Here is a 27,885-nt window from a genome sequence, read left to right as displayed (position 1 = left end):
GATCAAGGGTCAGGAGCCATCAGAAGTGTGACGTGAAGAAAACACTGATCCAATCTACTTCCTTGCTGTTATAAAGACAGAACATTTTCTTTCATAACTGTCGATGCTTTTGAAGTTCACCCTGAAGATGAACACCGGGAAGCATTCTGCTCTTGAGAGCATTCAGCTCTGAACAAGGACTTTTCCTCTAAGTCCTGTCAAAGTCAGGCAGGTTTCCAGGCCCAGGAGGAGGTAAATTAATCAGGAGAAAGCCAGCTCTCAGAAGCAAGACGTCAGAGCGGCTTGGGCTCAAGTACGTCTGCTTCCCAGAATCAGTGTTTTAGGGGATTTTCTTCCACAGAAACGCCACACATTCAAATCCACGCTTACTGGTATAAAGAGCTTAGCACACAATCTCTTTATACCCCACCCTGAAATGCAGCATGATCTTGCCAGGTACTTGTGACCTGGATTGGCCACTGTTGGAAACAGGATACTGGGCTTCATGGACCTTTGATCTGTCCCACTATGGCAATGCTTATGTACTTTGTGACAAGGCAAGCCCCAGAGATCACCCCGTGAAGCAGTTGAGCCCAGAACTACGGGTCCCAGAAGTCCTTGTAAAAAGGAGAGAGGGGAGTAGTCCTGAAAAGAGGAAATGGATTCCCAGCCCGGGCTAGAGGCAGAGTGAGCCTGTTACTTTCTGCCCCACTAAGGGGAGAGGCAAGGTTGAAGCTCAGTTTCCCTGGCTTCGCCATCGGTATATAATTCCCCCCAGCTGTGGGAAGGGGGAAGCTGAGTTCCTGGAGGCTCTCAGTCACCAGGAGAGAGGGGAGACGAATGGAGGAAGGAAGTAGCCTGCCACTAGAGCTGCCCAAGGAAGAGGAATCAGCTACCATGGAGTGGGAGGATTCAAAGGTTGCCCTTCCCAGCCCATGAAGGCAGTGGAGGAGGCTACACCGGAGGTGGTACTGAGAGGTGGAAGAAACTGACAACCCTGGGCCTTGCAGGGTTTCCTCAGGACTGTGTAAAAGGCAGGTGATAGGTGATATTGGGGGCTGTGCAAAGACTGTGAATGAAGCGTTTCTGCTTTATTGGGCTAGAGTAAAAGTATGATGGACTCCGACTCAACCCTTCGGAAGGAGGGGGAACTGAGCGGGTGCTAAAGGGATTTTGTAACCTTTTCTTTCCTTTTGGAGATGATCGAATATGGACGGTATCCTTCTTCCTTTGGAAGACTATGTTAGGCAGGCTGTACTTTTTGTTTTCAAGAAGATGTTATGATTTTGGCTGGGAAATTGCCGGGATAATAAAAGGATTTCGGCCCTGAGTTCCCGTACCCTTAGTATTCTGTCTCAGGCTCCGAAGAGCCCCTTTGGCCGGCTGAGGAGGAAGCAGACCCCCTTTTTTCAGCAACCAATTTTGGGTGCCATTTACTGAATCCAGTCCCGAGTTTTACAAACACTTTCAGAAAGTCACTAAAAGTCAGGACGAATAGCATTTATATCCCACATTTTCCAATAAATTTTGTTTCAACGTGGCTTACAGAAATAATAGTTACTTTTAGTGGAAGAGGGTTGAGTGTATTATTTGCGTGTTTGTGAGGGCAGTGGTTGGCTGCTTCGATGGGATTTACAATGAGGTAGAGTAGTGGTGTAGCTGAGTGGGGCCATGGGGGCCTGGGCCCCCGTAGATTTGGCCCTGGACCCCCCTGCCGATGACCCTCTTGACCCCCCTCCCGCCGCCAACTCTCCCCCGCCGTCGCCGTGGGCTACCTTTGCTGGCGGGGGACCCCAATCCCCGCCAGCTGAGGTCATCTTCCGGCGCAAGGCTTCATTCTGTTTCTGAGTCTGATGTCCTAAACGTTAGAGATGCCCATAGGAATGCATTGGCGTGGGCGCGCCTTAGTAAAAGGGGGTAATTTTTCTTAGTATGAAGACCACAAAGGTGTGCAGAATGCTTAACAATGAACAAGGAGATACTAATCATAGATAATTATGTCTGACTGTTGAAATGAGTGCCTATTGGGCTCATTTTCGAAAGAGAAGGACGTCCATCTTTCGACATAAATCGGAAGATGGACGTCCTTCTCCCAGGGACGTCCAAATCGGTAGAATGGAAACCCGATTTTGGACGTCTCCAACTGCAGTCCGTCGCAAGGACGTCCAAAGTTCAAGGGGGCATGTTGGAAGCATAGCGAAGGCGGGACTTGGGCGTGCCTAACACTTGGACTTGGACGTCTTTGACCCATAATCGAAAAACCCAAGGACGTCCCTGATGAACACTTAGACGTTTTCATAAAAATATGTCGTGCCAGCCTCAGATGTCATACTCAGGTCCACGACAGCGCATGCAGGTCCCGGAAGCAGTTTTAGTGGGTACTGCAGTGCACGTCAGACAAGTGGATCCAGGCCCATACCCCACCTACCTGTTACATTTGTGGAGGAAACAGCGAGCTCTCCAAAACCCACCACAAACCCATTGTACCCATTTATAGGTGCCCCCCATTCACCCTTAAGGGCTATCCTAGTGGTGTACAGTTGTGGGTTTTGGGGGGCTCAGCACACAAGATAAGGAAGCTATGTTACTTGGAGCAATTTCTGAAGTCCACTGAAGTGTCCCTTAGGGTGCCTGGTTGATGTCCTGGTATGTCAGGGGGACCAGTGCACTAGAAATGCTGGCTCCTCCCACGTCCAAATGGCTTGCATTAGGATGTTTTTGACATGGACGTTTTTGGTTTCGAAAATCGCCGAAAGTCAGAAACGCCCATGTCTATGGACGTCCAAATTTAAGGATTTGGACATCTCTGACGGTATTTTCGAAACGAAAGATGGACGTCCATCTTGTTTCGAAAATACGGGTTTCCCCGCCCCTGGATTTCGCCGTTTTGCAAGGACGTCCAAATCGCAACTTGGACATCCCTTTCGAAAATGCCCCTCCACGTTATTATCTTCAGTGTGGAAGTCATCTGTGCTGTCCTATCATATCATGGATTCCCTGGTTTAAACTACCTTGTTTGTTATCGTACAATTTTTGACCTGTAAACCGTTCTGGCTTTCTATGCAATAAGTGACGGTAGAGTAAACAGATAAACAACAAAGGATAAGAGGTGGCTTAGCACCCTGTGCAGTCTTGTGGTACGTAACGATACATTACAGAGGTTTGCTGTGTTCTCCTCCAAACACGCAATGAGTTAAGTGAGGCAACAAAATAGAAGGTCCTTACTAGAAAGGAAGTGCTGTGATGTGGGACCAAAATCCCGATGCGCTTCGTGCAAATGCCTGATGCGGTCATCAATAGAGACCTGGGGAGAAAAACAGAAGCACAAGTCACTGTATCTGTGTAAACACACACACACACACACACACACACAATACACCTCCTGACACACACGTATGCTGTATTGTATTAACAGGATTTATATTAACCCAAGAGTTGCACAGTGGATTACAATTAAGAAGAAACTTCTCGAAACAGAAGAAATAACAATAAAACCAGAAAATTGATAATCACAATGTCCATTAGCCTGACTAATACAAATAGCAGTATTTATTTATTTATTTATTTGTGGCATTTATACCCCGCTCTTTCCCGCTCGATAGCAGGTTCAGTGCGGCTTACAAAGTATGGAACAAAGTGTCGCATTCCTAGCTTACTCAGTAAGATGCAAATTCCTAATCAAAGTCGCAGCTTTGAAAAAAAACAAAAAAAGGTTTTCAAAACCTTTCTGAACAAGAGATAAGATGTCGGATGTGAGCTGGAAAACTATTCCAGACTGTAAGAATTTGAAGAGAGAAAGAGCGTTCCCAAACTGATTTACAGATTATATTTTTCATAGAAGTAACATAGTAGATGACGGCAGAAAAAGACCTGCACGGTCCATCCAGTCTGCCCAACAAGACAACTCATATGTGCTGCTTTTTGTGTATACCCTACTTAGATTTGTACCTGTGCTCTTCAGGGCACAGACCGTATAAGTCTGCCCAGCACTATCCCCGCCTCCCAACCACCAGCCCCACCTCCCAACCACCAGCCCCGCCTCCCACCACTGGTTCTAGCACAGACCGTATAAGTCTGCCCAGCACTATCCCCGCCTCCCAACCACCAGCCCCGCCTCCCACCTCCGGATCTGGCACAGACCGTATAAGTCTGCCCAGCACTATCCCCGCCTCCCAACCACCAGCCCCGCCTCCCACCACTGGCTCTGGCACAGACCGTATAAGTCTGCCCAGCACTATCCCCACCTCCTAACCACCCACCCCGCCTCCCACCACTGGCTCTGGCACAGACCGTATAAGTCTGCCCAGCACTATCCCCGCCTCCCAACCACCAGCCCCTCCTCCCAACCACCAGCTCTGGCACAGACTGTATAAGTCTGCCCAGCACTATCCCCGCTCCCAACTACCAGTCCCGCCTCCCACCACCAGCTCTGGCACAGACCGTATAAGTCTGCCCAGCACTATCCCTGCCTCCCACCACCGGCTCTGTCACAGACCGTATGTCTGCCCAGCACTATCCCCGCCTCCCAACCACCAGCCCCGCCTCCCACCACCGGCTCTGGCACAGACCGTATAAGTCTGCCCAGCACTATCCCCGCCTCCCACCACCGGCTCTGGCACAGACCGTATAAGTCTGCCCAGCACTATCCCTGCTTCCCACCACCGGCGTTCAATAAAAAGCTTTCCCTGATCCTAAAATTAGATCCGTTACCCAACAATATTAAAGGCCGAGCCGTTTTCTCAGGATTTAGCCCATATAGACTTTTATAGGCTAAACATGCAAGCTTAAAATATACACAGCTATGAAAACTTTCAACCAACGCAGGTCCATTAAGCAGCTGGGTAGCTTCATTATATTTTCTCTGACTGAAAAGTAATCTAGAAGTATTTTCCAACAGTTGAAGCCGCTTCTTCAGTTTAGCAGTTAAAGTACAATAATGCAAATTACAGTAATCGAACTGTACTATCCCAAAACATACACATTCACACATATGCATTACATCACATGACACACGACATCGAAGTTCACTGTGGCTCAGAAAAAGAAGAAACTGGAACATCTCCAGGAATAATACAAATTATGCAAACATAAAACCAGCAAGCAAGCAGATATATGCACACAACAATACACACTATACAAGATTACACTCATACATATTGTTTGCTCATTTCTGACTCAAAGGTTTTGCCTTTACAAGCTAATCAAAAGATGTATTAAGCTAGTCCAATAAAAAAGGTATCATCTTCTTTTCTTTTTTTGTATGAATAAACCAGGGGCGTAGCCAGATTTCGACAGGAGGGGGGTTCAGAGCCTGAGGTGAGGGGGCACATTTTAGCCCCCCCCCCCGGCGCTGCCGACCCCTCCCGCCACAGTCGCTGCCAACTTTCACCCCCTGCCGCTGCCGCAACCCTCTCGACTCCCCCCTTCCCACCGCCAACCCTCTCGACCCCTCTTCCCGCCGCCAACCCTCCCCCACTGCCGTCGCTTACCTTTGCTGGCGGGGAACCCCAACCCCCGCCAGCCAAAGTTCTCTCATCGGCCGTGCGGCGTTGCTTGCTGAATGATCTGATCAAGTTTCAGTGCGTGCGTCTGACGTCCTGACGCGACAGCAGTGGGGGAGGGTTGGCGGCAGGAAGAGGGGTCAAGAGGATCGCGGCAGGGGGGTCCAGGGCCAAATCTACGGGGGCCTGGCCCCACAGTAGCTATGCCCCCGGAATAAACATAATAGAAACAGTGAAACATGACGGCAGATAAAGGCCAAATGGCCCATCCAGTCTCCCATCTGCAGCATCTCCCTGAGATCCCACGTGCCTGTCCCACACATTCTTGAATTCAGACACAGTCCATCAGGAGGCTGTTCCACGTATCCACCACTCTTTCCATGAAAGAGATTCCTCCTAAGCCTATTTTCTCTTAACTTCATCCTATGCCCTCTTATTCTGGCATTTTCCTTCCTATGAAAAAGACTCACCTCCTGTATATTGATACCACAGAGATATTTAAACGTCTCTATCATATCCCCTCTCTCCTGCCTTTCTTCCAGAGTATTTATTTATTGCATTTGTATCCCACATTATCCCACCTATTTACAGGCTCAATGTGTCTTACATAGTTTTGTTAACATAGTCATTGCAGGGTGACAGATCCATATAATATTGTGCCGAGGTTAAGTAAGGGTAGAAGGAAGAAGGAAAGGGGTGATTAAGGTAGATATAGTAGGTGGGCTATCTTGACTGAGTGGGTTGTCGGGTGGATTAGTGTGACTGTTAGTTCTCATTGTGTGCCTTGTTGAAGAGATATGTCTTCGTTGATTGTTCTCAGGTCTGTAGGCAATGCATTCCACAGTTTCGTGCCCAGGTATGAGAATGTGGTCGCTTGCATCTGCTTGTACTTTAGTCCTTTACAACTGGGGAAGTGCAGGTCGAGGAATTTGCAGGATGCTCTTGTGGCGTTTCTTGGAGGTAGGTCTACGAGGTTTAGCATGTAGATTGGGGTGTCTGCGTGAATGATTCTGTGTACAATCGTGCAGATCTTGAACGTAATGCGTAATGAGTATACATATTGAGGTCTATAAGTCTGTCCCCATATGCTTTATGACAGAGACCACTGACCAATCTTGTAGCCACCCTCTGGATCAACTCCATCCTGTTTATATCTTTTTGTCGGTGCGGTCTCCAGAATTTCACACAGTACTCTAAATGGGGCCTCACCAGAGACTTATACAAGGGCACTATCCAGTAGCGTAGCTATGTGGTGCCAGGGGGGCCTGGTACCCCTGCTGATGACCCTCTCGAACCCCCCTCCCACCGTCGCCGTCGCCTGCCTTTGCTGGCGGGGGACTCGAACCCCTGCCAGCCGAGGTCCTCTTCTTCCCAAAAAAGGCTTCCTTCTACAACGTGCAGAACATCAGAAACAGAAGGAAGCCTTTTGCGGGAAGAAGAGGACCACGGCTGGCGGGGGTTGGGGTCCCCCACCAGCAAAGGTAGGCGACGGCGGGTTGAGAGGGTTGTCGGCAGGGGAGGGGAGGGGGCAAAGTTGTTGGTGGCGGTGGCGGCAGGGTCGGCAATGGTGGGGGGGGGACTAAAATGTACCCCCTCACCTTGGGCTCTGGACCCCCCTCCCACCGAAGTCTGGCTATGCCCCTGGCACTCACCTCTTTTTTCCTGCTGGCCATTCCTCTCCCTATGCACCTGAGCATCCTTCTGGCTTTGACTTTGTCCACCTTAAGATTATCAGATATGATCACCCCCAAGTCCTGCTCTTCTTTCGTATGCAGTAGTACTTCACCCCCTATACTATACCACTCCCTTGGAGTTGTGCAGCCCAAGTGCATGACTCTGCTTTTCTCAGCATTAAATTTAGTTGCCAATTTCTGTACCATTCTCCAAGTTTTACTAGATGCCTCCACATGCAATCCACACCCTCTGGGGTGTCTATCCTATTACAGAGTTTGGTATCATCTGCAAAGAGACACACACTAAAAAAAACACATGTGCGCTCATACACATATCCTAAAGATATGCAAATATGCATATCACCCATGCACATAACATACTGTACATATACACCCCAACACACATGCAAATGCATACACAAACTCATGTCCACACAGACACAAAAAATATAACATAAGCACATAAGCACTGCCATACTGGAACAGATCGAAGGTCCATCAAGCCCAGTATCCTGCTTCCAACAGTGGACAATCCAGGTCATGAGTACCTAGCAAGATCCCAGAACAGTAAAACAGATTTTAAGTTGTTTGTCCTAAGAAATAAGCAGTGGATTTTTCCTGCTAAGCTAACCACTTTTACAAACACATAGGAACACAAAAATAGACAAACAGTCATACACAAAAATAAACACAAAGCAGGAGACACATAAATATGCATACACACAAACACATGAAGATGCAGACACAGATATTTCAACACAAACACATACACATACAAATACACACACTCTCACTCCCTCTTTCAGTGGCATCCCTCAAACTAAGGACCCCATGAGATAATTTTGGAGGGAAATGGACCTTGGAACAGTGAGCTGGCAGAAGTACTGTTATTGATTTGTAATTTATTCTTAAAATCGAGCGTGGTACCGGAAGATTGGAGGGCGGCCAATGTAACGCCGATATTTAAAAAAGGTTCCAGAGGAGACCCAGGAAATTATAGACCGGTGAGTCTGACGTTGGTGCCGGGCAAAATGGTACAGACTATTATCAAGAACAAAATTACAGAGCACGTTCAAAAGCATGGACTAATGGGACAAAGTCAACATGGATTTAGTGAAGGGAAGTCTTGCCTCACCAATCTATTACGTTTCTTTGAAGGGATGAACAACATGTGGATAAAGGTGAGCCGGTTGATATTGTGTATCTAGATTTTCAGAAGGCGTTTGATAAGGTCCCTCATGAAAGACTACAGAGGAAATTAGAGGGACATGGGATTGGAGGAAATGTCCTATTGTGGATTAAAAACTGGTTGAAAGATAGGAAAGAGAGAGTAGATTAAAAGGTCAATATTCGCAATGGAGAAGGTTAGTTAGCAGGGTCCCTCGGTGCTGGGACTTCTGCTTTTTAACATATTCATAAATGACCTAGAGATGGGGGTAACTAGTGAGGTAATCAAATGTGCCGATGACACAAAATTATTCAAAGTAGTCAAATTGTGGGAAGATTGTGAAAAACTACAAGAGGACCTTACGAGACTGGGCGTCTAAATGGCAGATGACGTTTAATGTGAACAAGTGCAAAGTGATGCACGTGGGAAAGAGGAACCCAAACTATAACTACGTCATGCAAGGTTCAGCGTTGGGAATCACGGACCGAAAAAGGGATCTAGGTGTCATCGTTGATGATACGTTGAAATCTTCTGCTCAATGTGCTGCTGCGGCTAGGAAAGCAAATAGAATGTTGGGTATCATTAGGAAAGGGATTGAAAACAAAAATAAGGATATTATTTTGCCGTTGTATCTCTCCATGGTGTGACCGCATCTTGAGTATTGTATTCAATTCTGGTTGCCACACCTCAAAAAAGACATAGTGGAATTGGAAAAGGTGCAGAGAAGGGCGACAAAGATGATACAGGGGATGGGACGACTTCCCTATCAGGATAGGCTGAAGAGGCTGGGGCTCTTCAGCCTGGAGAAAATGTGGCTGAGGGGAGATACGACAGAGGTCTATAAGATAATGAGTGGAATGGAGCGGGTCGATGTGGAGCGTGTGTTTACACTTTCCAAAAATACTAGGACAAGGGGGCATGCGATGAAGCTGCAGTGTGGTAAATTTAAAACGAATCGGAGGAAATTTTTCTTCACTCAATGCGTAGTTAAACTCTGGAATTCGCTGCCGGAAAAGGTGGTTAAGGCGGTTAACTTAGCGGACTTCAAAAAAGGGTTGGACGGCTTCCTGGAGGAAAAAGCCATAGAATGTTATTGAATGGATGAAGGAATAATACAGTATTCTAGGATGGGCAGGACAATTGCTTGCTCTTTTGGCCGCTGTCGGTGACAGGGTGCTGGGCTCGATGGACCCTTGGTCTGTCGCAGCATGGCGACGCTTATGTACTTATGGGGGGGGGGGGGGTTCCTCTTCAGATGCAGTCAGCATTGGATGTAAAACACAGTTCAACAAATCCCATGCACCAGTTCTCCATTGCTGCCTAGAAATTTGGCCTTCAAATGAACTTCCCCTGCTACTGCAGCTCCACCCATACAGCTCACAGTTGAGGTTCAGCCATGTAGTGTTGGAATTCTTGCACCAGCTTATAAGATCATTCAGCCACTGCATGGGCACAGGAAATGTGTCTACTGCTCATGAAGATTACACTGGGAGCCAGAAGTTGCTGAGAGGAGTGGCTGACTCAAACTTTTGGGAGTGGTAGGAATGACTTCCTGGGAATGACAGGTGGATGCCTGGTAAACTAGGGAGAATGACTGGCAAAGCAAGGGGAGACGAAAGTCTGGGTGGGGGAGAAAGAGAGGAAAGGGGAGACTGATGGGGATAATGGTGGAGGGTGATTGGGTGTGGATAACAGGTCCTATTTGACCGCCAAACTTATCCAGTGCCTAACCGGATAAGTCATGCAATACAGCCGGTTATGCTCTAGGTGCTAAGTGGCAATATTCAGCCGAGAGAACCGGTAATCTGCTGCTGAATATTACCAGTCAGGCACCGATATGTTATTTAATCGGTCAGCGGCCGTGTCTGGCCGGTTAAATAGTTTGAGTATCGGGTGGGGGTGGGGGTAATATTCTTGGAGAGGTGCAGATGTGTTTTAACGGTGGCTTTATGTGGGGTTGGTAATGATATCACACTTTTCTTTAGCACTGGTGTAAAATTTCAAAAGAATGCTGGAGGACAATTTTGTGCAAACTATTAATTTCCAAGCCGCTGATCTTTCTTTCACTGTAGGTTTATGTTAATGACTGTATTTACATTTTAAAAAGAAAAGCTGCTATGCTCTTATACTTTTAGTATCTCAGCTTGAAACATGGAGATTATATTTCATTAGTTAATTTTACTATTCCTGGGTATCTTTACAAACATGTTGATTTAAATATTTGATGCAAAAATCCCCTCTGTGCAGGCAGCGCAGACCCCAATGGCTGCAACTAATGACTCCCTGGTGGCTGTAACCAGCGTCTCTCCGATGGGTATTGAATTGTTGGACTGATCTATCGCTAAGACTCTGGGCTCTGCCCACTGCACTGCTTCTGTCCCAACTTTTTCAGTGATATGCTACATGGGCTACTGTATCCAGACCCTTTGAGGTCGATGCTGAAAAAGTCTAGCTAACCTTTGGAGACAGCCAGAGAAACTATGATGGGTCAAATGTTTTGCCCGTTGACAGGCTAAATTTTGACCAGGTGATGGAGTATTCCTGGGACATGGTTAAAGTTTGAAAATCAGTGTACACAGGATTTCACAGGATTAGAACTACATGCATCCGACAGATGCTGGAAAAGCCCAGTGATGAGAAACTGTGACATCCGTGGAAAGTTCCATGCTTTCCACAAGCAGATCTGAAGATCCGGTGTATGAGCTGAAGCTGGACACATGAAAACAGACCATATAAACATCTGGAAATTGCACACACACTTTATAAGACAAAAGATAATAATTGTTCAGAGGTATATCTTAATCCAGGACCTGGATACACCTCTAAAAAATTCTCGCTTGAGATTCTGGCCAAACTTCTGTCTTACAAAGGGATGGTAAATATTGATCCTTTCCTACTGTTAGAAGTTATCAATAATGAAGAAACAGGCCAGATGTTTAAGACAAGATTTAACCTGCACAGACACCACATGAAGATAGCCGGTGCCAGTCGGGTTCCCACCCCTGTGGGACAACACTTTACAGGACCAGAACACTGCACCAGTGATTTCACAGTAAGAATTCTGAAAGGTAACTTTAAAACAATACAGGAACGTAAGACCTTTGAAGTCAGAATGATTGAATGTTTTGACACCCTACAGACAGGACTTAACAAGGATCTGGGTTTTCTAGCCCATTATAAACCATAAGGTTGTATTTCTCTGTTTATCACCCTCCTCTCACCTATCCACACCCATCCTGTTAGAATATCAATGAAATGCTTTTATGTCCCCATGCATACCTCCTACCCACCCCCTCCCTCCCACCCTGCCAGACTGTCAAAGTAATGCTTGGATGTCTCACTCATATATACTATCTGCTACCTCATTTGCTTATTTCCGATCTGAGGAAGAAGGGCAACCTTCGAAAGCTAATCAAGAGATGTATTAAGTTATGTCCAATAAAAAAGGTACGATCTTATTTTCTTTTCCATGTTTTATTTTGTTTGATTTCTATTGATAACCTTTAAGAGTGGACTAACATGGCTACCACACCTCTACTATTAGAATAAGGTCCTTCTCCTAATGATGTGAATCGCTTGTTTACTCTTTCCAAAAATACTAGGACTAGGGGACACGCAATCAAGCTACAAAGTAGTAAATTTAAAACAAATCAGAGAAAATATTTTTTTCGCTCAATGTGTAATTAAACTGGAATTCGTTGCCAGAGAATGTAGTAAAAGCAGTTAGCTTAGCGGGGTTTTAAAAAGGTTTGGATGGCTTCCTAAAAGAAAAGTCTATAAGCCATTATTAAAATAGACTAGGGGAAAATCCACTTCTTATTTCCAGGATTAGCAGCACAAAATGTATTGTACTGTTTTGGGATCTTGCCAGGTACTTGTAACCTGGATTGGCCACTGTTGGAAACAGGATGCTGAGCTTGATGGACCTTTGGTCTGTCCCAGTATGGCAATACATATGCTCCTATAAAACCTAATGAAAAACACATCAGGCATTAATATTGTGATTGACATTTGACATTCAATAAATAACGCAGGTATAACACTGGAATCTGATGAAACGATAACAACATTACTATGAGTCTTGTTTTGCATTTATAATATAATCCATACTTGCAAACCCCGTGTGAGGTTATTAAATCTACAGTTTGGAATTACCATTTGTTTGCAGATAACATTCCTAGTTGGGGTTTTGTTCTACGGGTGAGGCTCTGAGAAGCCAACAGGTATCTCCTCTGTTTAGAATGAATCTATTTTCAAATGGTTTAAGGAATTGGGTGGTAGAGCCGGTGGTGGGAGGCGGGACTGGTGGTTGGGAGGTGGGGATAGTGCTGGACAGACTTATACGGTCTGTGCCAGAGCCGGTGGTGGGAGGCGGGGATAGTGCTGGGCAGACTTATACGGTCTGTGCCCTGAAGAGCACAGGTATAAATCAAAGTAGGGTATACACAAAAAGTAGCACATATGAGTTATCTTGTTGGGCAGACTGGATGGACCGTGCAGGTCTTTTTCTGCCGTCATCTACTATGTTACTATCCAGCTTATAATTGAAAAAGAAAAACGCCTATATTGCGACCCAAATCGGGAGATAGACGTTTATCTCACAAAAACGAATAAAGCGGTATAATCGAAAGCCGAATTTGGACGTTTTCAACTGAACTCCGTCGCGGATGCGGACAAAGTTCATGGGGGCGTGTTGAAGGCGTGGTGAAGGCGGAACTGGGGCGTGGTTATCGGCCGATCAGAGATAGGCGCCTTTCGCCGATAATGGAAAAAAAATATGCGTTTTTAGCGAGAATTTAGGGCACTTTTCCTGGACCCTGTTTTTCCACGAATAGGGCCCCAAAAAGTGCCCTAAATGACCAGATGACCACTGGAGGGAGTCGGGGATGACCTCCCCTGACTCCCCCAGTGATCACAAACCCCCTCGCACCACAAACATATGCCGTTTCACAACTTTTTATGTTCACCCTCAAATGTCATACCCACCTCCCTGGCAGCAGTATGCAGGTCACTGGAGCAGTTATTAGGGGGTGCAGTGGACTTCAGGCAGGTGGACCCAGGCCCATCCCCCCCCACCTGTTACAATTGTGCTGCTTAATGCTTAGTCATCCAACCCCCCCAAACCCACTGTACCCACATGTAGGTGCCCCCCTTCACCCCTTAGGGCTATAGTAATGGTGTAGACTTGTGGGCAGTGGATTTTGAGGGGGATTTGGGGGGCTCAACACACAAGGGAAGGGTGCTATGCACCTGGGAGCTCTTTTACCTTTTTTTTTTTTTTTTTGTAAAAGTGCCCCCTAGGGTGCCCGGTTGGTGTCCTGGCATGTGAGGGGGACCAGTGCACTACGACTCCTGGCCCCTCCCACGAACAAATGCCTTGGATTTATTCGTTTTTGAGCTGGGCGCTTTCATTTTCCATTATCGCTGAAAAACAAAAATGCCCAGCTCACAAATTGTCGAATAAGGGAGGAAGTGACGTCACCCAACAGCATGGCAGCTTAAGAATGAAGCTCCCACAGCCCCACAGAGAACTAAAGCAAAAAAACGAGGATTTAGCGTTGCTTGAGAGCTGAAACGGAGTTAGAGAGGCATAGTGAAGCTAAAGAGGCGAACATACCTGAGTTTGGAAATCAAAGTGGCGGATCTCTCCCGTTTTGCTTTTGTAGCAAGAACAGCGCCGACCCGAAACAAAATGGCGGATATGCGGAAGGCATCGGAGCAAGCAAATGGAGGGAAAACCAAGCCGGCGGGAAACGCATCAGAGCCCCAAAAGGAGCGAGATATAGAAGAAAAGGTCCCCCAGAGATTAGAGGCTTGGCTACAGGACATTAGCTCTGACTTGAAAGCACTTCGGGCGGAGATGGTGACGCTTAAAGAAGATCTGAGAGGGGAGATCCGGGAACTGGGCTCGCGCCTGGAGGACATCGAAGCGCAGATGGAAACACATAGTGAAGCCATGGGAAACATGGATCAACAAATTGGTGAGGTTCAGGGGACCCAGCAACAGCTTCTAGATAAAATAGAAGATTTAGAAAATCGGGGCCGGCGCAACAATTTAAGGTTTCGAGGCTTGCCAGAAGTGCCCACGTACCAAGACTGTGAGCATGTAATACAGCAACTGGTTAGTGTGTTGCTCTCAAACAATGAAGAAACCGTGGAAGCCACTACCATACATTTAGAAAGAGCTCACAGAGCCCTGGGAGCAAATCGGAGCAATAAACCAAAGGATATCATAGCTTGCTTTTCTAGCTTTAAACTAAAAGAGCGGGTGCTGAAAATGGCTCGTCAGATACCAGACTTCCAGTGGGACTCTTATGCGATTGAGATTTATCAGGATCTGGCAGCAGCAACATTAAAAAGAAGGGGTGACCTGAAACCATTCACCAGACACTTGAGAGAACTTAAAATTCAATACAGGTGGAGGCATCCTTTTGCATTAGCTTTTTATAAAGATGGAACTATGCACCAAGTAAAATCTATAGAAGAGGCGAGGGCTATTTGCCCTGAAACACCGGAACCTGAAGAGAGAAGAACAGGGGGTCATGAGAAAAAGAACAACACAAGACCCCTCCCACCAAGATGGCAAAGAGTGGGGAAAGGGCCCAGAAGATTACAACGCCAACAATCCGCCCCACGAATCATCTGAAACTAAGCAGATATCAAATTGACTTAAGAACACTGTTATAGCATAAATCGCATATAATCTGTTAATATCAGGTATGGAACTATGATAACTCTGTGGGGTGGGCTAGAAGCGGGACGGCTGTTTCCTCCATAGGTAGACGCCCGCGGGTACACCACGGGGTATTACACAATTGTTAGGGACATTTGGGGGGAAGGGATGGGATTTATTCAACGGAGGGAGGGTGAGGAGGGAGATCAGTTCTGTGTGATAACAAGGGGGGCTCAGATATGTGTAACAAAGAACAAAGAGCTATTAAAAAGCAATGGCCAACGAGTAAGCAGGGAAAATAAGGAAAGAATAACGACACTGTGTGAATATGGGGGAATTTAAATGTATGTCTTTGAATGTAAAAGGGCTAAATATTCCCAGAAAAAGGCAGCTGTTGTTCCGGGAACTGGTGAGGTTACAAATAGATGTGGGCCTGATTCAGGAAACTCATCTGAAAACAAAATATGAATATCTATGCAAGCATAGGCATTACCCGATTATCCACTTTGCTTCTAGTAGGGATAATATGAAAAGCAAAGGGGTGATGGTTGTGTTTCGAGGGAACAAACCCTGGGGGATAAAGAAAGTGATAAAAGATAAAAATGGGCGATATCTATTGATAATTTTTGAACTAGCAGGCCAGATCTATACCTTGGTAAATATATATGGGCCCAATACGCAACATTCGGACTTTTTTTAAAGAGCTAGACCTCCTGTTGTGTGGGAATATAGAAGGAGCTTTATTAATGGGAGGTGATTTTAATCTTACACTGAATCCGAAGTTAGATAACTCTTCAACCATTGCAAATTATGCTAAGCAAGACAGGCGAAATTTCCATGATTTCCTTACACGCTGGCAGTTGATAGACTACTGGCGTAAGGATAACCCTAGCGAACGCACGTATACCTTTTTTTCAACAGTACATCATACTTCATCTAGGATAGATATGTGGTTGGGTGATGCCTCCCTTCTGGGACGAGCTGAAACTCCACAGATTATTCCACATACCTGGTCAGATCACTCACCAGTTATATTACAAATCAGGGGAGTAGGGCCAAGAAAATCGAGACCTCCCTGGCGAATGGATGATGCATTACTAACAGATGCAAATAATGTAACACAGATAGAACAATCCCTTAAAGAGTATATAACTTTTAATGATAATGGAGAAGTATCTCCAATTATCTTATGGGAAGGCCTCAAGGCTGTAACAAGGGGCTATTTGATAGCACTAAAATCACGGGTATGGAAAGCTCGCTGTGCACAGGAGAATAATATTCGCCAGCAATTAGCATGGGTGGAGGCACTATTGCAAAGGGGAGAACCCACAGACCTCACAACCCTTAAGATGCAAGCACACGACCTGCGTTCACAATTACATGATTTGGAATTAGCTGATATAAATGAACAATTGCAGCGTGCGCGCCAGACACACTTCGAATTTGGTAATAAACCAAGTAAACTGTTAGCTCATAAGTTAAAACAACAAAATACCAGAACTGGAGTGGAAGGGTTACGAGATGAAGGGGGAAATATACAATCTGATCAAAACTATATGGAAGAGGCTTTCAGAGGATTTTATAAAAAACTTTATAAACCAGAAATAACACAGAGCCCAGAGGAAGTAGCCAATTACTTAAAGGATATAGACCTCCCAAAACTCCCAACAGAAGCAGACCAATCGTTAGGCAGTCCCATCACAATAGAAGAGGTTGAGCAGGCGATTAAAGGATTGTTACTTAATAAAGCTCCAGGCCCGGATGGGTTTACCAACAAATTTTATAGGTGCTTTGGGAAGATATTATCTCCCATTTTATTAAAGGTTTTCAATTCCATAAATGAGGTCACTGGTTTACCACCAACTTGGAACTTGGCGACCATTACAGTACTACCCAAACCAGGCAAAGATCCTCTCATATGTAGTTCTTATAGGCCAATCTCACTACTGGGGGTAGATTATAAGATATTTACTAAGATTTTAGCTACTAGATTGCAGAAATATCTTCCCACGTTAATACATGAAGATCAAGCAGGCTTTGTACAGAACCGCCAAACCTTTGATAACATAAGGAGGACACTGCAAGTAATTCAAGGGGCACAGCTCACAAACTCTCCAATGTGTATACTCTCTCTAGATGCAGAAAAGGCTTTCGATCGTGTCAGCTGGCCTTTTCTTTTTGCAGTATTAAAGAAGGCGGGTATTGAAGGGAGGTTTGCGGAATGGCTAAAATCTATATACAGATACCCGAGAGCAGGGGTACGAGTTAACGGGATTTTGTCCCGGCCATTCTCTCTACACAGAGGCACTAGGCAGGGCTGCGCATTGTCACCAATGCTGTTTGCTCTGGTTATGGAGCCTTTTGCAGCCAGAATCAGAGCAAACGATGGAATAAGAGGTTTACGAGGAGGGGGGATTGAATCTAAAATACTTCTCTTTGCGGATGATATTCTGCTGCTCTTAAAAGATCCCCAAGTAGCTTTTCCATTGATTGGAGAGGAAATACAAGTCTATGGAACTGTATCAGGCTTTAAAATAAACTTTGACAAATCAGAGGCACTGGATATAAACATCACTGATACACAATTAGATCACTTGAAAGCCCAGTTTCCATATAGATGGGCACATAAATATATCAAATACTTGGGGGTAAATATACCTCGAAGGATAGAAGAAGTTTACAAAAGTAATTTCCCAGCAAAAGCATTAGAATTGTTTAGGGAACTGGAGAAATGGGAGGGTTTAACATTATCATGGGTAGGTAGGATTAGCGCTATTAAAATGATGGTTCTCCCAAAGCTTCTGTATTTATTCATGGCCTTACCAATTGACATTCCTGAAGATTTTTTTCGGGGTCTGCAAAGAAAAATATTTTCCTTTATCTGGAGGAAAAGACCGCCCCGGGTCAGAAGGGAGGTGTTGTGTCAATTAAAGGATAGGGGAGGTATGGGGGTTCCGGCAATTCATGAATATTACCATGCAGCCCACTTAAGAATTTTAGCGATATGGATGCAAAATAAGGGAAAGATTTGGGAGCGCATAGAACAGAGCTGGTTGAAACCATTTTCACTCAGGGCTATACCTTGGCTACAAAAGCAACAATTGAAAAAGGTAATAAAAGACAGCCCTCCCCTGATCCAATGGCCACTAAATACATGGTACAAGATTAGGGAGAAATTTTTCCCAGAGAGGAAGTATTTTAAGCATGCATTCCTTAGATTCACACCCCAATTTGGGCCAGGAGCAATTGATAAAACATATGAGGAGTGGGAGGACATGGGATTATGTACTCTGGGGCAAATGTCGGAGGAGGGGCAGGTACCTTCCTTTCAGGTGTTGCGTCAAGATCATGGGCTCTCACCTCTCCAAGTGTTTCAATATTACCAGGTGCGAGACTTTATCTGCCGTGACGCAGGGGAGGAGCTGAGCCTAGTCGAAACAGTGTTGGAAAGGGGGATGATGGGAGGAGGGGAACGAGGTTGTATTTCAAGGATATATAAGGCCTTGCTTTCCTGGTCCCAGCCGGTGGAACATTACACACAAAAATGGGAATCGGCAACGGGAGTATCCTTCGAACCTATACAATGGGCACAGACCTTTAAGTCTCTTCTGAGAGTATCGATATCCAGCTCATTAATGGAGAGTGGACACAAGGTTTTATATAGTTGGTACTACACTCCCAGCCGCTTGACAGCTATGTACCGAGCGGGATCTGCCTTATGCTGGCGGCAATGCGGAGAGATAGGAGATATGTATCATATATGGTGGGCGTGCGATCAGGCTCAAAGATATTGGGAAAAGATAGGGGATTTTATTAACCAGGTGACGGGGATACAATACCCAATGACACTGTACACATGCCTACTACATTTCAAGCCACCAGGACTCAAAAATCACATCCACAGGTTTGCCACACAGGTGTTTGTATCAGGAAAGATGGTCCTGGCAGCATGGTGGAAAAAACCACACTTACCTGATATGTCAGTGGTTATAAATAAACTGAGATCCATTCAATTGATGTCTAAACTTACAGCAATACGTAATGGGCAAATTGTTCAGTATCACAAGATATGGGATCTGTACACTACATGGGCCACCAAGAACATAGCAACAGTTACGTTACGCACACAGACGTAGGGCAGGGGGGAAAAGGGGAGGGAACGGGGGAAATAAGGTCAAGGCTTTACTGAGTGATAATAGATGATGCTGTTAGATATCCTTGTTTTTCAATGTTTATGTTTAATATGCCAAGTTATTACAAATACAAAATGGTTATGTAAGTTATAAACATTGAATTTGGTTGATATTGAAAAATGTATAAATAAACAATATAAAAAAAACAAATTGTCGAATAAAACATGGACGTCTATTTTTTCCGAAACTACGGTTCGGTCCGCCCCTTCACGGACCCGTTCTCGGAGATAAACGCCCATGGAGATAGACGTTTTCGTTCGATTATGCCCCTCCATGTATGTTACCACAGATGGACACTGAATCTTCAGAGATTGGGAGAACTGATCAAACCTTTTAGGGGGGTTTAAACTAGATTTGGATGGCGTTAAATTGTTCATCATAAACTCCTCCAGGGATCTGGGAGTTCCTCTGGGCTCCAAATTTGATCTGACCTTACATACTGCATCAGTTGTAGGATCTGCTTCTGAAATACTGGCCCCGAGGTTCAAAATTCCAGCGCTGTTCCGAAATAGTGCCATAAAAAGACCGTTGGACAGTGCAGAAGAACAATGCCCCAATGCTCAGCGCTAATGAGATACAAATATAGCGTTGAACCTTAGGAAGTTTGATGGGAAGATTGTGCTTTGGCGCGGGAGGGGCTGTGCTGGTGCAGGCGCAGAAGAGTTCCGCGGTAAACTCGACTCCTGTGCGCACGAACCAGGTAAAACCCAAACGTGAAGCACACATTGACGTCATGTTTTCTGCGGCCTAAATATAAGCAGTTTTAATATTTTTGTTTTTAAAAGCTTGGATGCTTATACCAATGTCTGCTTTCACTGGGTGTTTTTTTTTTTTTTTTAGCATGGATGCTTTAAATTTAGATACAGGAAACAGACGCCAATGTGTGCTTTCGCTTGGGTCTGCTGTTTCTCATGACCAGAGTTTAAGGGCTTGCAGGGGCTTCCTTATGCTTCCAAAAGGGGAAGGGAAATAGGACTTGATATATCGCCTTTCTGAGGTTTTTGCAACTACATTCTTTAAATGCACATACGTGCAGGACGTCAGACTCACAGAAACAGAAGCCTGCGCGGCCGCGTTGCTGATCTGCAAAGGCAGGCTTCTACATGGAATGTTGCTAGTGGAGGAGTAGCCTAGTGGTTAGTGCAGCGGACTCTGACTCACAGAAACAGAAGCCTGCGCGGCCGCGTTGCTGATCTGCAAAGGCAGGCTTCTACATGGAATGTTGCTAGTGGAGGAGTAGCCTAGTGGTTAGTGGAGCGGACTCTGACTCACAGAAACAGAAGCCTGCGCGGCCGTGTTGCTGATCTGCAAGGGCAGCATTAACATTCCATGTAGAATCTCAAATAGTAGCAACAGAATCTCTGATAGTAGCAACATTCCATATAGAATCTCAAATAGGAAAAGGGAAAATGGGACTTGATATACTGCCTTTCTGTGGTTTTTGCAACTACATTTAAAGCAGTTTACATATATTCAGGTACTTATTTTGTACCGGGGCAATGGAGGGTTAAGTGACTTGCCCAGAGTCACAAGGAGCTGCAGTGGGAATTGAACCCAGTTCCCCGGAATCAGAGTCCGCTGCACTAACCACTAGGCTACTCCTCCAGTGGAATGCCTCTCATATGAGGAAAGGCTAAAGAGGTTAGAGCTTTTCAGCTTGGAAAAGAAATGACTGGGTGGGGGTGGGAGGGAATATGATTGAGGTCTACAAAATCCTGAGTGATGTAGAACAGCTGAAAGTGAATCGATTTTTTTTCACTCCTTTCAAAAAGTACAAAGACTAGAGGACACTCCGTGAAGTTATGTGGAAATAGGAGGAAATAGTTTTTCACCCAAAGAAGAGTTAAGCTCTGGAACTCGTTGCTGGAAGATGCTTATGATGATCAGTTTAACGCCATCCAAATCTAGTTTAAGCCCTCCTAAAAGGTTTGATCAGTTCACCCAATCAAACCCAGCAGATTTTGCAGAAAGAAGCATGAGAGAATCACGAGAAATCCTCTCTTAAAAAAAAACCTAACGTCTGCTCTGAGCTGGCGCCATTTTTTGCAGTGGTAAGGCAGTTTCATTTAGACATAAGACATAAGCATCGCCACACTGGGACAGACCAAAGGTCCATCTAGCCCAGCACCCTGTCTCCAACAGTGGCCAATCCAGGTCACAATCACCCAACAAAGATCCACGGAGCAAAGCATTTTGTACTGCTTGTCCCAGGAACAGTGGATTTTTCCCTACGTTCCTTTAATAACATTCTATGGCCTTTTCCTTCAGGAAGCCGTCCAAACCTTTCTTAAACTCTGCCTTTCAGGCAGTCTTTTCTGAACATTGGGGAGCAGCGTCTCTTCAATTCTACTGGCGTCGCAAGTTTGGTGGATCAAGGGAACCAGGAAAGTGAGACATGCTGGACCTGGCTGTGGGAGTAGGGGCAGGAAGGGGAGAGAAAAAGCAGCAACGCATGAGATTAATACAGTTGTGCATGTGAGCTGGAGAAGAGTCCCGGAGGCGGAGTGTCTCAAGCCAAATGCATCTGACTTGGCATGTCTGATGACCACCTTCCCATCCCCTTTCACCCTTCTGGAATTGCTGCCTTGCCGTCTCTTTCAACCCCCTAGCATCCCCATCTTCCCCTCTTCACTTTCCCAGATCGCCCCCCCCCCCCACCTTTCACCGCATCACCATCTTCCTCCTTTTCCCCCTCCCCCCAGGACTGCTTCCAGCCAGCAAGAGAAATTGAGTGAGACATTTCTCATTGGCTTCTGTCTCCTCTTCTGCCACCTTCTGTCTGAAATCTGAACTGCACAGGGACCTGCAGTCTCAAACTACCTGTTGGCCCCACACAGTTCTGACTTCAGAAGAAAAACCATAAAAGGCAGCAGACATGAATTTGGCGCTTGAGGTTTCCTGCGCTACAAAATAATTTTCTATTTTCTACCGCGGGGTGCATTCTTGGCGGTAATCGGCAGAGTGGCCAGTGTTGCCACACGCTGCCTGACTGCTGCATGAGTAGTGCATGAGCCCTTACCACCAAGTAAATAGGTAGTGGTGAGGGCTCAGGCAGTAAATAAGTACATAGGTGTTGCCATACTGGGCCAGACTAAAGGTCCATCAAGTGCAGCATCCTGTTTCCAACAGTGGCCAATCCAGGTCACAAGTACCTGGCAGAAACCCAAAGAGTAGCAACATTCCATGTAGAACCCCAAAGAGTTGCAAGATTCTAGAATTCTAAAGAATAACAAGATTCCATGCTAAATTTCAAAGTGTAGCAACATTCCATTTAGAACCCCAAAGAGCAGCAAGATTCCATTCAGAATCCTAAGTATATAAGGTCCATCAAGCCCAGCATCCTGTTTCCAATGCTACAAGGACACAACATTGGCCAATTCAGGTCACAAATACCTGGCAAGATCCCAAAACAGTACAATACATTTTATGCTGGTTATCCTAGAAATAATAAGTGGATTTTCCCAAGTCCATTTTAATAATGGCTTATGAACTTTTCTTGTAGGAGATTATCCAAACATTTTGAAACCCTGCTAAGCTAACTGCTTTTACCACATTCTCTGGCAATAAATTTCAGAGTTTAATTACATGTTGAATGAATCAATAGAAATCAAACAAAATAAAACATGGAAAAGAAAAGAAAATGATACCTTTTTTATTGGACATAAAATATTTTCTCTGGTTTGTTTTAAATTTACTACTTAGTAGCTTCATTGCATGCCCCCTAGTCCTAGTATTTTTGGAAAGCATAAACAGAAGCTGCACTTCTACCCGTTCAACTCCACTCATTATTTTATAGACCTCTATCATACCTCCCCTCAGCTGTCTTTTCTCCAAGCTGAACAGCCCAAGTAGCTGTGTACTACTTTTAATATTAGCAAATGGCCATTTAGTGCCCCATTAAAAAAAAGGCCTTTTTACCTGCCGAGGTAAAAAATAGCCCATCGCATGCTAATTTGACGTATACAAACCAGCGCAGGCCACTTTTTACCACAGCTTAATAAAAGGGCTTCTATCTGCACCCACATTTTCTGAGAAGTAGGCAGGGTGTGGATTATGCCGCAATACTATGCAAGCTGAAATAATTAAAACCGACACGTCTGGAAGTCAGAAATTGAAGCAGGGTTTACAAATTGCAAACTAAGATTACGGCAATTGTCACTTCATTAGAGCATTGGGGCTTTAATGTCTCGGGGCTTCAACCGAGCCTTATCCCAACCGGTGCTCCTGCAGGGAGAGAACTGACGACCGGAGGGGGAATTCCTGACATTTTTATCCCAGTTTTGTGGGCTTTGTTTTTGAGTTTGTTATTCACAGTTTGGGGCTCATCTCTTACAAGATCATAAAAGGCAGCGTTGCCTGTGGGATTAAACAGAGCCCTAACGATCCGTGCGACATTTAAAAGTCGCCTTCAGACGAGGAGTTTTGCTCCATGCTGTGCCTATGGAAAAATAAAAATCTTTATTAAAAAAAGAGACCTTCATCAGAACTCGCTCACGTATCCCCAGCATGTGGCTGCTCAGAAATGGAGTTTTAGGAAGGGAATTTCTATTGGCAGAAATTTTTGAAACTTGGAAACATTGTGATTGTGCTTTGTTGTCGAAATTTTCATTGTTTCCCACTATAAAGTGATTAATTGCAAAGGCTGACCCAATACAGTTTCAATTAACTGACAAAATTAATGCAGCGACATTTAATTCAAACGGCCATTTTTTTCCAGAAAGCTGTTAATTAAATTTCTATCTAAAATTAAATCTCCTCATCCCCCCCATCAAAAATCCCCTTGTATGTTTCTTCAGTGCATCTGATACATATTAATGAAAAGGTTGTGAGTTCTAGCTGCTGCTACTGCATTTTTATCAAATTAAAACCTGGAAAACTGAAGGGTGGTTGTCCTGCCAATAGACAAAATGCTGTTAGAATGCTCACAGTACACAATCCTTACTGCTCGCCCTAACCACTTACGTTAAACAACACCTATGCGAGGGAAATCAGGTGCTACTGCTCCAGTTCAACATCTCAGCAGCCTTCGATGTGGTCCATCACTCCCTGAAACTCGAGCGGCGCTATCAAATTTTTCATCTCTGTCCCAGATCTCAAATGGCTCAGGGAATTCTTATCCAGTAGACGTTACTCAATTAAGAACGTATGTACCCTGGTACATAAAATCATCCATGGCGATGCCCCAGTCTATATGTCAGACCTGATAGACCTACCATCCAGGAATGCTGAAAAATCTTCTCGCACATTCCTTAATCTTCATTTCCCCAACTGTAAAGGTCTAAAGTACAAACTAATGCATGCATCAACCTTTTCTTATATAAGCGCGCAGTTCTGGAACACATTGCCAAGCAACCTGAAAGCGACCTATGAACTGACCAACTTCCGAAAATTACTAAAGACCCATCTCTTTGACAAGATATACCACATAGACCGAAGCATGTGAAACTCTTACACTTATCTAGAAATGTAAATCAATACCTTCTGTTTTATTACTATTGTGTATTCCATCTCCATGTAACCCAAAATCCTTCTGCAATACTAATGTCTACTCTCTTCTAATTTCCACTATCCATGATGTATTGTAAGCCACATTGAGCCTGCAAAGAGGTGGGAAAACGTGGGATACAAATGCAAAAAATAAATACATAAATAAATAAACAAAATCTCCGTCTCTCCCGTTACTGGTTCCCAGGCAGTGGGTGTTCCTAAAGGTTCCAAAATACAAGACAGGAAAAAGTCCTCTACGACGACAAAGCACACAAAGTGAAAGTAGAGGCTGACCAAAGACGAGTCACCACTGGAGATATGAATCCAACAGTCTTTATTATAATACTGTCGGGTCTTTCTTTTAAGTATTATAATAAAGACTGTTGGATTCATATCTCCAGTGGTGACTCGTCTTTGGTCAGCCTCTACTTTCACCTTGTGTTCCAAAAGGTTCCCCACTTTCATCCATTCTGTTCAACTTCTTCTTGTCCTCACTGGGCTTGCTCCTTCTTTCCTATGACGATGACATTCTGTTGTTACTTCCTCTTTGCCATCCTAATTATGATCTTACCCAGATAGAAACAACTGGGATGGAACGCTATATAAAAGTTGACCCTTCCAAACAAACTAAAATTGAATGCGATGAAAACCAAGATTCTGTGGTTCCACAACCCAAGGGTAGAAGTTCCCTCCTTAATAAGATTATACGATGGTAGATCAATCGCAGTCGAAACAGAGGCTAGACTCCTTGGTGCAATCCTTGACTCCACTCTGTCCTTCTTCTCCCACATCAGTCTTCTCTGGAAGAAAACAGTGTTCAAAATGAGACAGCTGTGACTTCTTCGATCCATCTTTGACCAGAAAACCTTTGCCTTCCTCATTCAGATGTTGATCCTGCCATACCTGGACTACTGCAACAACCTGTTTCTCGGCATTAAGTCCCAATACTTAAAGAGGTTACCGACAATAAAAAATACAGCAGCCCAGCTGATTTTCAGACTGAAGAGAGATGACAGTGTTTTACCTTACTTGATTAAACTGCACTGGCTCCCTGTGGCCGGAAACATCATGTTCAAAGCTGCTTCTAAAGTCTTTCATGTACTATATGGCTTCACATCCGGTCTCCTAATTAATGTATCAGCATTGTGCTTTGCCCGGTCAACGAGACTTAAGGATCAATTGTACCTCTCCCCTCTACTACACTAGGGAACTAGATTCCAGCGGGTTTTTAGCTCTTTTCCTGGTATTAGGGACCACTTCCCATGAGCATTAGAACGGATTGTACCTATCCAAGCTTCAGGAAGAACTTAAAAACCTTCTTGTCCCCACAGCCAGTCAAATGAGTGCTCAACTCCATTCCTGAGACTCTTAAGGACCTGATTATTTCAATTTAAGACTATTGAAGACCACCAGGTTCAAGAAGGCAAACCCTACAGACTCAACCTAATGTACTTCCGCCTGTTTTCAGCATAATCCATGGACTTTTTTACTATCTTTTGCTATCAATTGTTGCTTTAAATGATACCAATATGCTAATAACCTACTACTACATTGTTTAATTATACTTTCTGAACCGTAGCCTACCCTGCGGTTTTGTGTAAGCCACATTCAGCCTGCAACTGGTGGGAAAATGTGGGCTATAAATGTATTAAATAAATAAATAAAATAAATACAAACTAGGCATCAGGATTGGCGGAAGTCCGTTTGGGGGAGCGGCCGCCCCTCTGCCGCCCCCCCCCCCTAGCTACGCCTCTGGGTAGAATACAGACAATGGCCAAGGTAGCAGCTGGAAGATGCTGAACAGCTGTGGGTCTGGGGGAGCCAAAACGTTGGAGAGAAAGTGTACAAAGAAGCCTAAAAGCAGCGGCACTGTGGAACCAGGAGAACTGAAGGGGAGACCCGGTGGGGCCAGGAGAAGAAAAGGGAGACAATGAGATCATCTGGGAGTGGAGAGGAATAGAGGTTAAAGCCTGACTAGCTGGAGCTGGCACAGAGGCTGGCAAAACAATGTTTAAAAATTTTTTTTTTGGGTGGGAGGGGGTTGGTGACCACTGGGGGAGTAAGCGGAGGTGATCCCCGATTTCCTCCGGTGGTCATATGGTCAATTGGGGCACTTTTCTCAGGCTTGGTCGTAAAAATAAATGGACCAAGTGAAGCCGGCGAAATGCTCGTCAGAGCCGGCCATCTTTTTTCCATTATTGGGCGAAGCCGGCCATCTCGTAACCACGCCCCCGTCCCACCCCCCCGTCCTGCCTTCTGTACCCTTCCGAAATGCCCCCTTGAAGTTTGGCCGGCTCCATGATGGAAAGCAGTTGGCGCTGGCCAAAATCGGCTTTCGATTAAACCGATTTGGCCGGGTTCAGGAGATCGCCAGCCATCTCCCGATTTCTGTCGGAAGATGACCGGCGATCTCTTTCGAAAATAAGCTGGATAGAGGCTGGCACAAAATATTTTTAAAGATGTTTTTTGAGGGCGGGAGGGGGTTAGTGACCACTGGGGGAGTAATGGGAGGTTATCCCCGATTCCCTCCAGTGGTCATCTGGTAATTTGGGGCATCTTTTTGTGCCTTATTCGTTAAAAAAAACACGTCCGGGTGAAAACGTCCAAGTGTTCGATTTATGTTGAAAGATGGACACCCTTCTCTTTCGAAAATGAGCTTGATAGTGTACAACCCTTTCCCCATAGTTTTAAACTTTTTCTAGAGGTAGAAACATAACAGCCAAAGAACATTAAAAAGGATAGTAGGAAGGTTAAAATTTTGACCTCAATAACATGTTTGACTACATTAGCTGGCTACTTGTGCTAACCTTTGCTGCGCTCATTGTTTCCTTCGCTAGAGCCTCTGTGCATTCTCTTCTCACTAATGTGGGCGCTAATCTGGCGCTAATGCCTGCATTGGATTCTGAGCATTGGGGCCTGAGAAAGGGAAGCGAGGAAGAGCCAGAGTGCCTGGGGGAGGGAGAATGAGAGGGTGCTTCACAGGCCGAAGGAGAGGGAAGAGGATGTGAGTTTCTGGGGGGGGGGGGGGGGGGGGAAAGGAGGAAGAAGAAGGGAGAGAATGAGTTCCAGAGGTGTTAATGTGGGGGGGGGGGGGGGGGGGGGAGAGGAAAAGCTGGTGCCACCTTTTATAAGCGACTGCTAGTTGGTTTATAATTGTGTTGTCCACTACAGCAGAAACAATGTTGCCGGAAAGTGATAAAACTCATTGACC

General features: G+C 45.1%; 1 protein-coding gene across 4 annotated transcripts in view; it reads right to left on the bottom strand.

Annotated features, from left to right (window-relative positions):
- The window catches only part of DMD (dystrophin), a 2,615,032-nt gene that overhangs the window by 269,140 nt on the left and 2,318,007 nt on the right, over positions 1–27,885 (bottom strand). For all 4 annotated transcript variants that reach the window (XM_030202363.1, XM_030202359.1, XM_030202360.1 and 1 more), the window contains one exon: positions 3,205–3,283. In XM_030202363.1, coding sequence (XP_030058223.1) covers positions 3,205–3,283 — 79 coding nt within the window. The remainder of the gene's footprint in view (positions 1–3,204; positions 3,284–27,885) is intronic.

The sequence above is a fragment of the Microcaecilia unicolor genome, chromosome 4, assembly GCF_901765095.1.
Source record: "Microcaecilia unicolor chromosome 4, aMicUni1.1, whole genome shotgun sequence".
NCBI classification, from domain to species: domain Eukaryota; kingdom Metazoa; phylum Chordata; class Amphibia; order Gymnophiona; family Siphonopidae; genus Microcaecilia; species Microcaecilia unicolor.
This window is presented reverse-complemented; position numbering and strand designations above follow the sequence as displayed.